At 41.2% G+C, this 13394-nt stretch overlaps 1 protein-coding gene across 1 annotated transcript; it reads right to left on the reverse strand.

The window, feature by feature from the left end:
- Positions 1–353: 353 nt before the first annotated feature.
- On the reverse strand, positions 354–12720 carry LOC118426255 (P-selectin-like). Its single transcript, XM_035835530.1, has 12 exons — positions 12700–12720; positions 12220–12382; positions 11523–11693; positions 8695–8865; positions 6209–6379; positions 5652–5777; positions 4856–4948; positions 3283–3453; positions 2694–2864; positions 2329–2499; positions 964–1134; positions 354–358 (listed from the first exon to the last, which is right to left on the reverse strand). Exons 1-12 carry the CDS (start codon positions 12718–12720, stop codon positions 354–356), a joined length of 1605 nt encoding a protein of 534 aa, XP_035691423.1.
- Between the last annotated feature and the right edge of the window lie 674 nt (positions 12721–13394).

Raw genomic sequence — 13394 nt, forward strand, 5'->3', positions numbered from 1 at the left:
CAAAAAGGACCACTGCATTTTTACTTCCTGATAATAACTGTAATGTTAAAAAGATTTTAAATGTATGATGCGTCAAAAAGCATTCATAAACCACTACTTTACGACATGCAATTTTACCTTAACATTCAGTTTTAATCCATTTTACCTGCACAAGTTGGTGAAACTCCATCCCAAGTGGTGTCCGCCTGACAGGTAAGTGTCGCTGAGCCAGACAGGCTGTAACCTGAGTCACACGTGAAGGTGGCCACGTCTCCGTAGGAGTTCCCGCCGCTCACGCCACCGTTTGTTGGGGCTGTCAGTACGGGACACTGGACAGCTGTATGATGGCATGGAGTGACAACATTATTTAATGATTATCCTAAAACATAAAACACGTGTTATCATGACATACCAGACAACCTGAAAAGAGATTTCTTCCGAGCGATAGTTGAATCTATACTATTGTATGGCTCACCAGCTTGGACATTAACTAGGAAGCTAGAAAGCAAGCTAGATGGTACTTACACACGTATGCTGAAGGCCGTGCTTAACAAGTCATGAAAACAACATCCTACCAAAGAACAGTAACTGTTGTATGCAATATTTCTGCCATATCAACCATCATCAGGGAGCGTATGACCAGATTTGCCAGCCATTGTTTTAGAAACAAAGCAGAGCTTGCTAGTGAACTCATAATGTGGAAGCCAGCACACGGATTTACACATGCAGGGCGACCAAGACTAACCTACATAAACCAACTTGCTCGTGATGTGGGGTTACGAGCCGAGGACTTAAAGAACGTTATAGGGAACATAGACGCATGGAAGGAGAGGGTTGACTTGGTACGGGCAAGCAGTCCGCGATGATGATGATGATGATCATGTAATAGGGTGGTTTCGTTAGACATTTTACATACAAATATTTTTCTGCTCATAATCTACTGATGATATTCTACTGATGATTTTTCGCCCTTATAGATCTCACCTGTACATGTTGGTGAGCTTCCACTCCAGGACAGGTCTGTCTGACATGTTCGTGTAGAACCGCCCACTAGGTTGTAACCTGAGTCACACGTGAAGGTGGCCACGTCTCCGAGGGAGTTGGAACCGCTCACCGCACCGTTTGTAGGGGGTGTCAGTGTGGGACACAATCCAGCTAGATATAGATATTCAGATTTTGTTACAAGCAAGACCTCGGATATCAGATCCATTTAGAAATGTTCAGCAATTATCGCGAAAGACTGCATCAGAATTACGCTATGCATTCCTATAATGGACCCTAGATTGGAAAAACAGATTTGAAAATACATATATCTATATAATCGTATAATTGCTTTTATTATTACCTCCATTAAATGTCATGGATGTTATATTATTTTTTTACTAGCGTTTGTGTGTCTGTTTTCTGACAACAATAACAGCTGGGTGGATTGGATTCATGCTCAATGGATATGTGGACTAGTTGGTAGGGTGTGACGAAAGCTGGCAGTGATTAGATGTTGGGCTCCCTAGCGGCTTCCCTTGGTAGTGCAGTGGAACTTCCGATTTTGCTATCTCTAAACAAGCAATGGTCACAATTATAGGGCGTTAGATAGTTCTGGTGCTCAGGACGAAGTGACATAAGTTTGGGGCCCCTAGCGACTAGGTTTGGGATAGTGGGGGCATTTTTGTCAAAAAAATTATGAAGAAAAAAACTCAAGAAAGATACAACGGATTTGGATGATTTTTTGGTTTGTAGGTACCTTAGACAATGCTGTACAAAAATATTTATTATGCAAAATTAGAGTACCTTTGCATAATTAATGAGGATATTCTCTCATAGCAGTTTTTCCATGTATCTCACGTCCCAAGCATGATATGGTCTTGACATTTAGGTGGTAGACAGCTTTTAGCATCATGACATACTTGACATAGTTCCACCCCCCTAATATTAAGTTTTAGAACTGCAGGAGTATTTTTGTCAAGACCTTCATAAGGGGATAAATGTAGAAAGGAACAATGGATTGCCATCATTTTAGACATGCAGGTAGTTTAGGCAAAGACGTTCATAATCATATGCATGTTATACAAATGATGACCTTATTTGCACAATCAATTATAAAATTCAAATTATTTCAATAACTGGACTTCAATAAATCTAACACATGTGAAGTATGACAGGTGGCCCACACAGATAGCAACTATGTAAGTGATGAACTGATTTGCATAATATATGCAACAATTGCAAAAATGCCTTTCGATTTTATACTAGTGACATGTATACGTTAGTTAGTGTTGAACATCACCATGCATAAATCATGTAAGTCATTTGCATAAAATCTACAAAGGCTCTTTTTTAATTTTATTTTACCTGCACACGTTGGTGAAACTCCATCCCAAGTGGTGTCCGCCTGACAGGTAAGTGTAGCAGAGCCAGACAGGCTGTAACCTGAGTCACACGTGAAGGTGGCCACGTCTCCGTAGGAGTTCCCGCCGCTCACGCCGCCGTTTGTAGGGGCTGTCAGTACGGGACACTGGACAGCTGTATGATGACATGGAGTGTAAGTCATATTCATTTATCATGCTTATACATAAAACATGTTTCATTATGAAGCACATACACTGTGCAACACATTTTGTCGACCTGAAGGCGATTTTCGTTAGAAATTTTAGATACCAAATATTTTCTGGTCAAAACTACATATCTTAATTTTTATCGACCTCCATATATCTCACCTGTACATGTTGGTGAGCTTCCACTCCAAGTCAAGTCCGTCTGACATGTTCGTGTAGAACCGCCAACTAGGTTGTATCCTGAGTTACACGTGAAGGTGGCCACGTCTCCGAGGGAGTTGGAACCACTCACGGCACCGTTTGTAGGGGGTGTCAGTGTGGGACACAGTCCAGCTAGATAAAGATGCTCAAATTATGTTACGCAACAACAGACTTGAGAGCAAAAACGTCCAGAAATCTTGAGTTTTCATCTGCAAGAACCGTATGAAAATTTCGCTACACATTTTTTTGCTAGGTACGCACAATAATAACTTTAGAATTATCAAATCCGTTAATCAAATAACACTAAATATTAAATATTAAATAATATTAAAACTATGTTTCAATGGTGTTACTTTTGCTTCTCATCTGAAAGCTTTTAACCATTAAACTTTACAAGAAATAGTTTTTGCACTCTTGCCAGATGGCACCAACAAATGCACAAATGCGAAGTACGTTATTCAACCATTCACTTTACATACTAGCATTCTATTAGTTGAATGACGCTTACAAATAAGTATCATATTGCAGTATTTAGTTTGATTCAATTTACCTGCACACGTTGGTGAAGCTCCATTCCAAGTGGTGTCCGCCTGACAGGTAAGTGTAGCAGAGCCAGACAGGCTGTAACCTGAGTCACACGTGAAGGTGGCCACGTCTCCGTAGGAGTTCCCGCCGCTCACGCCGCCGTTTGTTGGGGCTGTCAGTACGGGACACTGGACAGCTGTATGATGGCATGGAGTGCAAGTAATTGTCAGGAGGCGCGATACTGATGTGGGAACCGGCAGTCGGAAACCACCTATTGGTTACTCAGCAGATAGGTTGCACAAACGGACAGAACAGTCCACTTTTACTTTGACAGTGTTGGCGCGATTCTCTGAATACCTAGTACAGGAATGCGTTTCTACAATGATATTAGGCAGTAGGCTGCATGGAGAAATTAATTGATGCAAACAAAAAGGGAGCCTGTAACTATAAGTATTTTGTGTCTTCACAGTAGCAATCACCTAAAATGCCATTTTAATTACATTGATACAATGTATAGCACACACATATGTACGTTGCAAGAATGAGTAGCTATAGGCTGCGTGAACAGAAGGCAGAGGGAACAAGAAAGCTTCTGAAAAAAGCTGGCTGGTGCGTATTTTGGAAGAAGCCTGGATGTTAAACAAAATCACATGAAATAAAGAGTTTTTAAACATCGAATTACTGAATTGGTCTGCCTTATATTAAAAAAAAATATTACCTGATATTTGTCTAACAAAGAAAAAAAAATTGTATTAAGTTGGGACCGAACTCACGGCTACAGAGGCAAATGCTACCTTAACCCAGTGCCGTGGGCCGCTAGGCCACGGTGACACCATTGCGTCATCGGGCGTATAGAAGGGCGTTAAGAACGGTTTGGTTAAATTGAGTGATCCATGCATTCATGCAGTCGTTGGTTGAACTAACCGCTTCCCTCGCCAATAATTATGTTTAAAGAATGAAATGCAAATATTGACAGCTGAAATATCATTTATTGCGTTTTTTCGTGTGACTTCCCCTTTGAACAGGCGTTTTGCTGCGGTCCAACAAATAGCAGCTAGCAGTGACATTAACTCAACGGTTAAGGCTAATTAACATAATCTATGTATAAAACGGAAATCACTTTGTACTCTAGTTTATGAAAAGCTGACACAAATTTTAACCTGATACGATAAGCTCGATTATGTACTGCTTTACTCCGATAAATATAACCATATAAGTATATTTGAGTTTGATATAACTAAATTTTAACTACTACGATGGCCACAGCTGCTATATAACATGCTATGCAGGTAGGTTTAAAAGGCTTGCGGCAGTAAGGATAAGACAAGAAGGACTTGATCCATTGAACCATTGAAGCATTGAAAAGAAACGAAGGGTTGAAAGACCCGCTTCTCCGGCCTCAGAGAAAATTAACACTGTTGTTTTTAGTTCACCGAGTGACCACCGCAATGAAAAAGCGACCAGTAAAGTTAAACTACCTCAGAAGTATCTCCATGTTATGTATATGTATAGTACCCTACCTGTACAAGTTGGAGAACTCCCAGTCCAGGTTCCATCGGCCTGACAAGTTCGTGAAGAATCACCAACAAGGCTGTAACCTGAGTCACACGTGAAGGTGGCCATGTCTGTGTAGGAGTTCCCGCCGCTCACGCCGCCGTTTGTTGGGGCTGTCAGTACGGAACACTGGACAGCTGTAAAACGACATGGAGTGTAAGTAATTCTTATTCACCATACTTAAGGTCTCATTGATGAGTTTCTTCTTCTTATAGACTTCTATGTTATAATTCGTGGTTTAAATGGGCGCGTTCAGAATGAAGCTACGTGGAATTTCAGGAGATTTTTCATTCTATGTCGAGCAAATGTACCCTATATCGTGGGAAAAAATTGCCAACGTAAACTATACGTAGGAACTTTTTTATAGCAATTACAAACTACGATTAGTCAATCCCCCTAAAGAAGGCACTTTTTCATGCTAGTGTACAACCGCACCACTCAGAACCCACGACTGTGTACCTCCGACCTAGCGCGCGGCTGCAAAACTTTACCTGCTAATTTCTTCAATTATAAACAAGCTTTCACCAATCTAACTTTTGAGATCAGTTTCGCTGGCTGAAAGGGAATTTCTCACCGCTAAAAACATGCGTCCGCGCAGCCGTTTATTTTTTGGCTCGGATCTCGCGGAGTAATACATCAATGAGACCTAAGTATAAAATACTTCACATTAGAAAATACATATTGTATACATATGTTCTGGAGGGATACATGTAGACGATTTTTGTTCAAAATTTTAGATAGAATTGTTTTCTTCTTATTAGCAATTAATTGTTTTATAGCCCTCCTAGATTTCACCTATACATGTTGGTGAGCTTCCACTCCAAGTCAAGTCCGTCTGACATGTTCGTGTAGAACCGCCAACTAGGTTGTATCCTGAGTTACACGTGAAGGTGGCCACGTCTCCGAGGGAGTTGGAACCGCTCACCGCACCGTTTGTAGGGGGTGTCAGTGTGGGACATAGTCCAGCTAAATAAAGATGCTTAGATTAAGTAACACAACTACAGACTTGAGAAATAAAAAAAAAACATCCAGAAATCTTATGTATTGATCTAAAAAAAAAAAACTTTCACCACACATTAATAAAACTGGGCGCGCACAATAATAACTTTAGAAATTATCAAATCCGTTAATCAAATAACATGCTTTATTGTATTTAATGTGTTTAAAAATTGTGCTTCAATGGTGTTTCTTTTACTTCTTATCCTAAAGTTTTTAACCATTAAACTTTAAAGGAATTAGTTTTCTGCTGTCTTTGCCAGATGGAAGTAACTCTGGCCTTAACGATTTCGCAAATACGTACATTATTCAACCATTTACTTTATATTCTAGTATTGCATTGGTAAAATGACGCTTACAAATTAGTATCGTAGTGCTGTATTCAGTTTGATTCCATTTACCTGCACACGTTGGTGAAGCTCCATTCCAAGTGGTGTCCGCCTGACAGGTAAGTGTAGCAGAGCCAGACAGGCTGTGACCTGAGTCACACGTGAAGGTGGCCACGTCTCCGTAGGAGTTCCCGCCGCTCACGCCACCGTTTGTTGGGGCTGTCAGTACGGGACACTGGACAGCTGTAAAATTGCATGGAGTGTGAGATGATTTTTTCTCATTATTCTTAAACAATTAGGAGGTCGTCTAATCAACTACATAACCGTAGAAGGATAGACTATATTTTCCAGATTTAGCATTTAGTTCTTTAAAATAGTTCATTGACTTGTCGAAGACAATGCAGCTGCCATTCTTTTTACATGGTACTCTTGGAGCACGTGTGTATCAATTGTTATAATAGGTCATTTTTTTTAAATTTTAAACAATTTATGGTAGATAATGCATTTTTGTTTGCAAGTTGTAAGTTATCGGTGATTTAATTTTGTGGAAGCGGAAAATAGAGCGTTAGCAATGGTTTTGACTTTAATGCATTTACAGTACTGTACTCTAATGCAGTCACATACTAAAACAGAGAACTCGACGCTCCTACAAATCAGCACTCGGAAACCACCTATTGGTTACTCAGAAACTAGGTTGGCAAAAATGGACAGAACAGTCCACATTTTACTTTGACAGTGTTGGCGCGATCAACTGACATTGATATAACAGCATCGATCCTCTGAATACCTAGTACATATATCGCTTTTCTACCACGATACTAGAAGTGGATTAATACAACAAAAAACTGTTCTTTATGTATTTAAGTGTCTTCGTAGTAGCAAGCAGATAAAAAGTCCATTATTATAATACTGTGACAATGTATAGCATGTACATGTTGCGAGAAGGGGGTGCCGTAGGTGGCAAGTGCAGAAGGCAGAAGAGGAAAAAAATCAACGGCGGTTTTTAGTTCATCGAGTGACCACCGCAATAACCGCGAGAAAAATTAACCATCGCAGAAGTTTCTGAATTTACAGCACGCTACCAGTACAAGTTGGTGAACTCCCAGTCCAGGTTCCATCGGCCCAACAAATTCGTACAGAGTCGCCAACCAGGTTGTAACCTGAGTCACACGTGAAGGTGACCATGTCTGTGTAGGAGTTCCCGCCGCTCACATCGCCGTTTGCAGGGGCAGAGAGTACCGGGCACTGTACAACTAACAGATAAAACCTATTATTAAATTACAACCCCTCGGTAAGATCGCTATTGTACCAGATTTTCACCAAACATGTGCAACCCGTAAAGGCCCCTTCACACGATCGAGAAGCAGAATAAGCCGGGATGTCATCAGACTGAAGATTTTTTGTATATTCTTAGTAAGTACTCGAACTGCATTCTAGAACTTCTCACAGCATTCCATCTAGTCTTTTGTTCACATTCTTGTGGCCGTCCCGGGTGTTTTGGTTATGTTCAAAATTGCCGAGGTGATTTTGAAGTGGGGAATTCTACGGCATTCCAAGATTATTGAAAATCATTCTGTACCCATTCAATGGTGAAGCGACCGTCCGTAAGGATGGGCACAGATATCTGGAATGCAGTATGAGTTTCTAGAATGCACTACGAATATTCATGAATATACAGGAATGCAATATATAGCTACAAATAACCGTGAGTTTTCATTCCGACTGTATTCTGGCTCATTCCGCTTCTCATGTGAAGAGTCCTATTATATTAGGTCCTTATGGAATTTCCACTGGAATGTGGCGCGAAGTTTGCAAATTCTTCATTTAGGCTGATCCTTATTGATTCCTTATGATTCGGTTTCAGTTTGAAGGTCCTACAGGCACCTGATAGCCAATTTTCACACACAAAACAGAACTAAAATAACAAAAATAACTATGTCGACAGAACATCAATACCGAATACTTATAGTAGGATAACGTAAGGTTATAAAGATATCATTCAATGAAAAGTGAATACATTTGAAAATAGAATAATGCTTTGCAGAACGAATTAATTTTTACCCTGGGAACCAGACTGAAGCCAGGGCCGGCATAGAATTTTTCGGCAGCCAAGGCAGGTCATCCCCATTGTATTAGGTAATCACTCCGGTGGGAATTGCCGGCCCAGAAACCCCCAACACTGTGTGACACCTCCCTGAAATGCTTATCTATTAAATGCCATAGGAAAAACTGTCAAACAGATTCTCTGATGACCATGGCTTAATCGTAGTTTTAACTTAAAGGAATAAATTGTTCCGTAGTCACCCCCCCCCCACCCCCGTGTTTACACCCCCTTTCCACTCGACGGCGATCGGGCTGAGCTCTCACTGCGACCTAAATAGGATATGTGTAATCTTCACTTTATCACTTGGTATATCATACAAAACGTCAAAGTGTGATGAGAAGACAACAAAACACAAAAGGTGTAACACAATGAGCGATCTGTCAAATTTTAGGTCGCAGAGGAAGCGCGGCGAGAGCGCCGTCCTAGTGGAAAGGGGATATAACGTCATTTTTACCTGCACATGTAGGGACAGCCGCCGACCAGGTTGCGTCAGCTTGACAGGATATTGCAGAAGTGCCGACCAGATCGTAGCCAAAGTCGCACGTGAAGGTGGCCACGTCCTGATAGTAGTTCCCGCCGCTCACGCCACCGTTTGTAGGGGGTGTCAGGACGGGACACTGAACAGCTACAGACAAACGTAACCCGATGTTAAACAAAAATAGTAGTTTCTTTTACAACTATATCTGAACCAAACACCAGTGCAAAACAAATATTCCATATTATCATATAGCCAGATGGAGTTGACCAATCAGAGGCCCCCATTTCCTATGGGTTATCAGGCCGTAACCTGAAAAGTGGGCGGTTATTAGAATAACCGCCCACTTTTTGGACCGCACCATTGTAGAGGGGACAGGACGCTAATACTAGTGTTAAGTATTTATCGATTATATCTATTAAACAGCGTATTGTACTTTATTTCGAACAATTTATGTTAAAATACAACACAATTAAAAAGATTTAAATGATTCTTAAACAGAAAAAGATCAAACATGATTTTCAACACCCCCACTAAACAAACCCGAAGGTCAAATTTGGCCCAAACAAAATTTCCTTCTATTCCGGGTATTAGAACACGAATCTTGTTCGATCTGACGTGATCGAACAGAACGGGCGTTCTATCGGGGGTCACCCGCGGTCATCCGCAGGTTGTTACAGTAAACACACAGAAAACGCCCTGTGTCAGTTGGATAGGCTATATGTGTCAGTTGGATAGGCTATATGATAATAACGTTAATGCCCCGCCTTTTCCTCGGTGTATATGGTGAGATAATCCCTGGTCAGGTGCGATAACCACCGAATAAACCACCGAGAGCGTAGCGAACTCGGTGGTTTATTCGGTGGTTATCACACCTGACCAGGGATTATCTCACCATATACACCGAGGAAAAGGCGGGGCATTAACCCTTTATTATGCATTGATGTGGTGGGTCTTAACGATCACCTGATAATATAACACGGTGTATTCCGTATCACTGTGGTACAAGCCTGACCACGGGAAGAATAGCCCGAAGGCCGGAGGCTGATCCGACCCGCAGGAGGGCTGGGGCCGAGGGTGATGCGGAATACATCCTGTTGTATTTTATTTATGTCATGCCCACCTGAGAAAACACATATTTCGATGCGAAATGCACCAGAAGTTGAGAAAATATTGTGTCCTCGGACAAACTATTGTATTAGAAATCTCAACCGTGTCGTATTCGGCATGTTCGAAATAGTTAGATTTACTAGAAGGAAGCCTGTGTAATATAAACTTAGAACCTGCATGTGTGAAGTTATCACACGGCCCAGAACACCCGTATCGAACGTTTTCGCGTCAAGGGTATAACATAATAGACCTATAGATCTCACCTGCACATGTTGGTGAGCTTCCACTCCAAGTTAAGTCCGCCTGACATGTTCGTGTAGAACCGCCAACTAGGTTGTATCCGGAGTTACACGTGAAGGTGGCTGTGTCTCCGAGGGAGTTAGAACCACTCACGGCACCGTTTGTAGGGGATGACAAAGTGGGACACAGTCCAGCTAAGTATAGATGTTAGAACAGACGCGTCATTGATTGTAATAAAGTGTTTCCAGTATCTATTTTTCCTGTCCCTAAGGTTTAATTGTGTTCTTTATTTCCTTTGTTGAGAAATTGCGCCTCACTGTGTTTTTTTAATCAGGTTTGTAGGGCCTGATGTTACCATCATGAAGATGAAGAGCGGCCCATAGCAATAACTGTAGCAGAATCTCTTCTTCCTAAGTCAGAAATGTCAAGCTTATGCAAGCTTGACTTCGCTGACTCAATAGGTGAAGCAGGGGTTACGAGGCTGCTCGGGAAATTCCCATTTTGGCCGAAATGGTTTGATTCGCTCACATCGCACCATGTGGCAGGTTCTTTTACGTGCCCAGGGTATGGCTCTCCCCAGACACGGGATCTCCACTTAACGTTCTATCCGAGGGACGGCACTCATTTTCACCTTTTGCATTTTTATATATCTTAAATTTTTGTTTCTTTAGGTGTCTCCGAAGAAGACCCAATGCCTGAAAGATTCTCAAACAACGAAGACAATAAAACTAACGGCTGAGGTAACAGAGATATCTCATGAAGCATGATTCATCGACCAATGAACACGATTCTGTAGGAAATTAGACCTTTTTTACCTGCACAAGTTGGGAAAGCTGCACTCCAAGTCGCGTCAGCCTGGCAGCTAATTGGATTAGTGCCAACCACGTTGTAGCCCGAGTTGCAATAAAATGTGGCCGCGTCCGGGTAATTGTTGGAGCCGCTCACCCCACCGTTTGTAGGGGATGTCAGAGCAGGGCACTGGACACCTATAGACAAACGTTTCCGGTGGTTAGACGTGTAAATACTTCGTTCGGTTTACATTACACTTGTGTACAAACACATGTGTCATATAAGCAGAAAATTCTCGGTGATATTGAAGATGAATTTCACTTTATAATGGAATGCCCTAGATACGCAATTTTACGTAATGAGCTATTCACATTTCTCGAATCCAGTACAGCAAATTTCAAGAGACTCGATGCTACATCTATTTTGTACTTTAAGTAATAGTCGTTGCCATACATTGCACCATGTACAATCGTCGTGCGATAAAGTTGTTCTTGTCTGGGTAAAGGCCTCGAAAAAGAAAACGGTAATTGTATTGTCTTGACTATTGCCCAGAATGGTTTCGTTTCATTGCTTAAATCAAATCCATCCCATACATCAATATTTCCCTACCAAGCATTTGAAGCAAGAAACTTGACCCCAAACAAATGTTTTCATTCTGAGTGTTTTACCTGCACACGTCGGGAAAGCTGCCGACCAGGTGGCATCAGCCTGGCAGGATATTGTAGAAGTGCCGACCAGATTGTAGCCTGAGTCACACGTGAAGGTGGCCACGTTCTGATAGTAGTTCTCGCCGCTCACGCCACCGTTTGTAGGGGGTGTCAGGGTGGGACACTGAACAGCTAAAGACAAACGTCACCCTTTGTTAAAGTCACAATGGTCTGCTTTACATCTACTTATCAGTGCTTAAACCGTAAAGGAAGTGCATCATATTAGACAATTGTTATAACGCAATTTATTGTTATAACACGTAAAAAAATGAACACAAAAACACCACGTTGTAATGATAAAACACGGTTTTCTCTACAGAGAAACCAAATTCATGTTGTCCGTACTTAGTGACTTATTTGATAGTTATTAAATAATGTCAAATTGCTCTACAGATCTGTAGATCTTAGTTTGGCTTTGATTTTGACTTTATTGACAATAAGACAAGTCATTACATGGTTCTGCCTACGCAGCTTTCGGCTGGTACCGGCAGACCCTAAAAGATGCCGACGTACATACAAAGATTTCATCACGAAAAGCATTACAACATAGTACAATAAGAATAATCACTAACTAAAAATTGTCATGCATCTACAGGTATCAAAGAAATTGATCCATAGTACCATATGTAGCAATTGTAAATTTGTTTGACAATTTTACCTGCACATGTTGGGAAAGCTGCATTCCAAGTGCCATCCGCCTGACAGGTAACCGGGTTGGTGCCAATCACGTTGTAGCCTGGGTTGCAGGAAAACGTGGCCTGGTCTTGATGCAGGTTGGAGCCGCTCACCCAACCATTTGTAGGGGATGTCAAATCAGGGCACTAAAAGACAAAAACAAATGGTTTAGATTTCAAAACTTTTTTTTTTATTTTCTTATAATTAGCACACGATAATCTAGGTACCTACTTATAAATCCCCCCAAAAGCTTTAACAGAGGATTAACATGTTTGGTGCAGCAGGCATTTCATTCAAACTATTACTTGGTGTAAATTATTATACTGCTTGAAACGTCTGAAAGCAAATCAACGTATTCAGTTGCTTAATAAGCAACCGTTTATGTGGGAGAAATATTTTCTTCAACAGTCGGTGATTGACCAAAGATATCACTACCCTAAGTGCGACTAAGAAAATGACATACCTTCTTATAAAAGCACCACATAGTATCAGGTATCGAATCATCATAACAGCAGCCCAAGTCATTTGTGCATTCTGTCGGTGGGATGAAAGGATAGCCACAATCTTGCCGCACATACGGATCATACGTGCATTCTGGTGACAACGCTGTGGTAATATGAAAAGGAAAGCTTGAAAGTCTTTTCTGACGTTTGTAATGCTTAGGTCACAACTGGAGAAATGGGCCTTGGCGGGTACTTCATGAGTTGTTTTCTGACGTGACCCCAATTTGACCCAGTGGGACACCCTGTGGCTACAGTGCTACATTTGGGCCCAGTAGGGCCCCAGATCTCTTTTTGAAACTCGTACCTAAAATCCACCTGGGAAAAACTGGTATCTGGCAGTCCTTTGGGACAAATTTGGGGCTTTCGGGTCAGAAATGGGCCACATTTGCAAAAGTTGAAATCTCCATCCACGTCCACATTATATCTTTATCTCATTCTACCTCCATGTAAGAATACTAATTAGTTGTAACCCCTTTTTTTAATCATGAATGGCCTTTCTTTAAATTTTGTGTATTGTTACAGTAGTTAGTTTGTATGTGGTGTGTTTATTGCGGCAAGTAACAAGCCAGTATAATAACTATACTCTAGGGTACGTTTGTGCAGATTAGTCATCTAGGATATCGCGATGTAGTTATTAAAACATAAATGGAAATTA

Source organism: Branchiostoma floridae, chromosome 11 (assembly GCF_000003815.2).
Source record: "Branchiostoma floridae strain S238N-H82 chromosome 11, Bfl_VNyyK, whole genome shotgun sequence".
In the NCBI taxonomy this organism is placed as follows: domain Eukaryota; kingdom Metazoa; phylum Chordata; class Leptocardii; order Amphioxiformes; family Branchiostomatidae; genus Branchiostoma; species Branchiostoma floridae.

What these genes read in the sequence shown, in the direction of transcription:
- LOC118426255 (XM_035835530.1), bottom strand. Translation starts at nt 12,720, where the DNA reads ATGTGGTGCTTTTATAAGAAG. An exon ending in GGCTGTCCCTACATGTGCAG is followed by an intron (nt 6,380 to 8,694) that starts GTAAAAATGACG and finishes GCAATTTTACAG; the next exon opens with CTGTCCAGTGTCCCGTACTG. An exon ending in AGCTTCACCAACGTGTGCAG is followed by an intron (nt 2,865 to 3,282) that starts GTAAATTGAATC and finishes ATCTTTATCTAG; the next exon opens with CTGGACTGTGTCCCACACTG.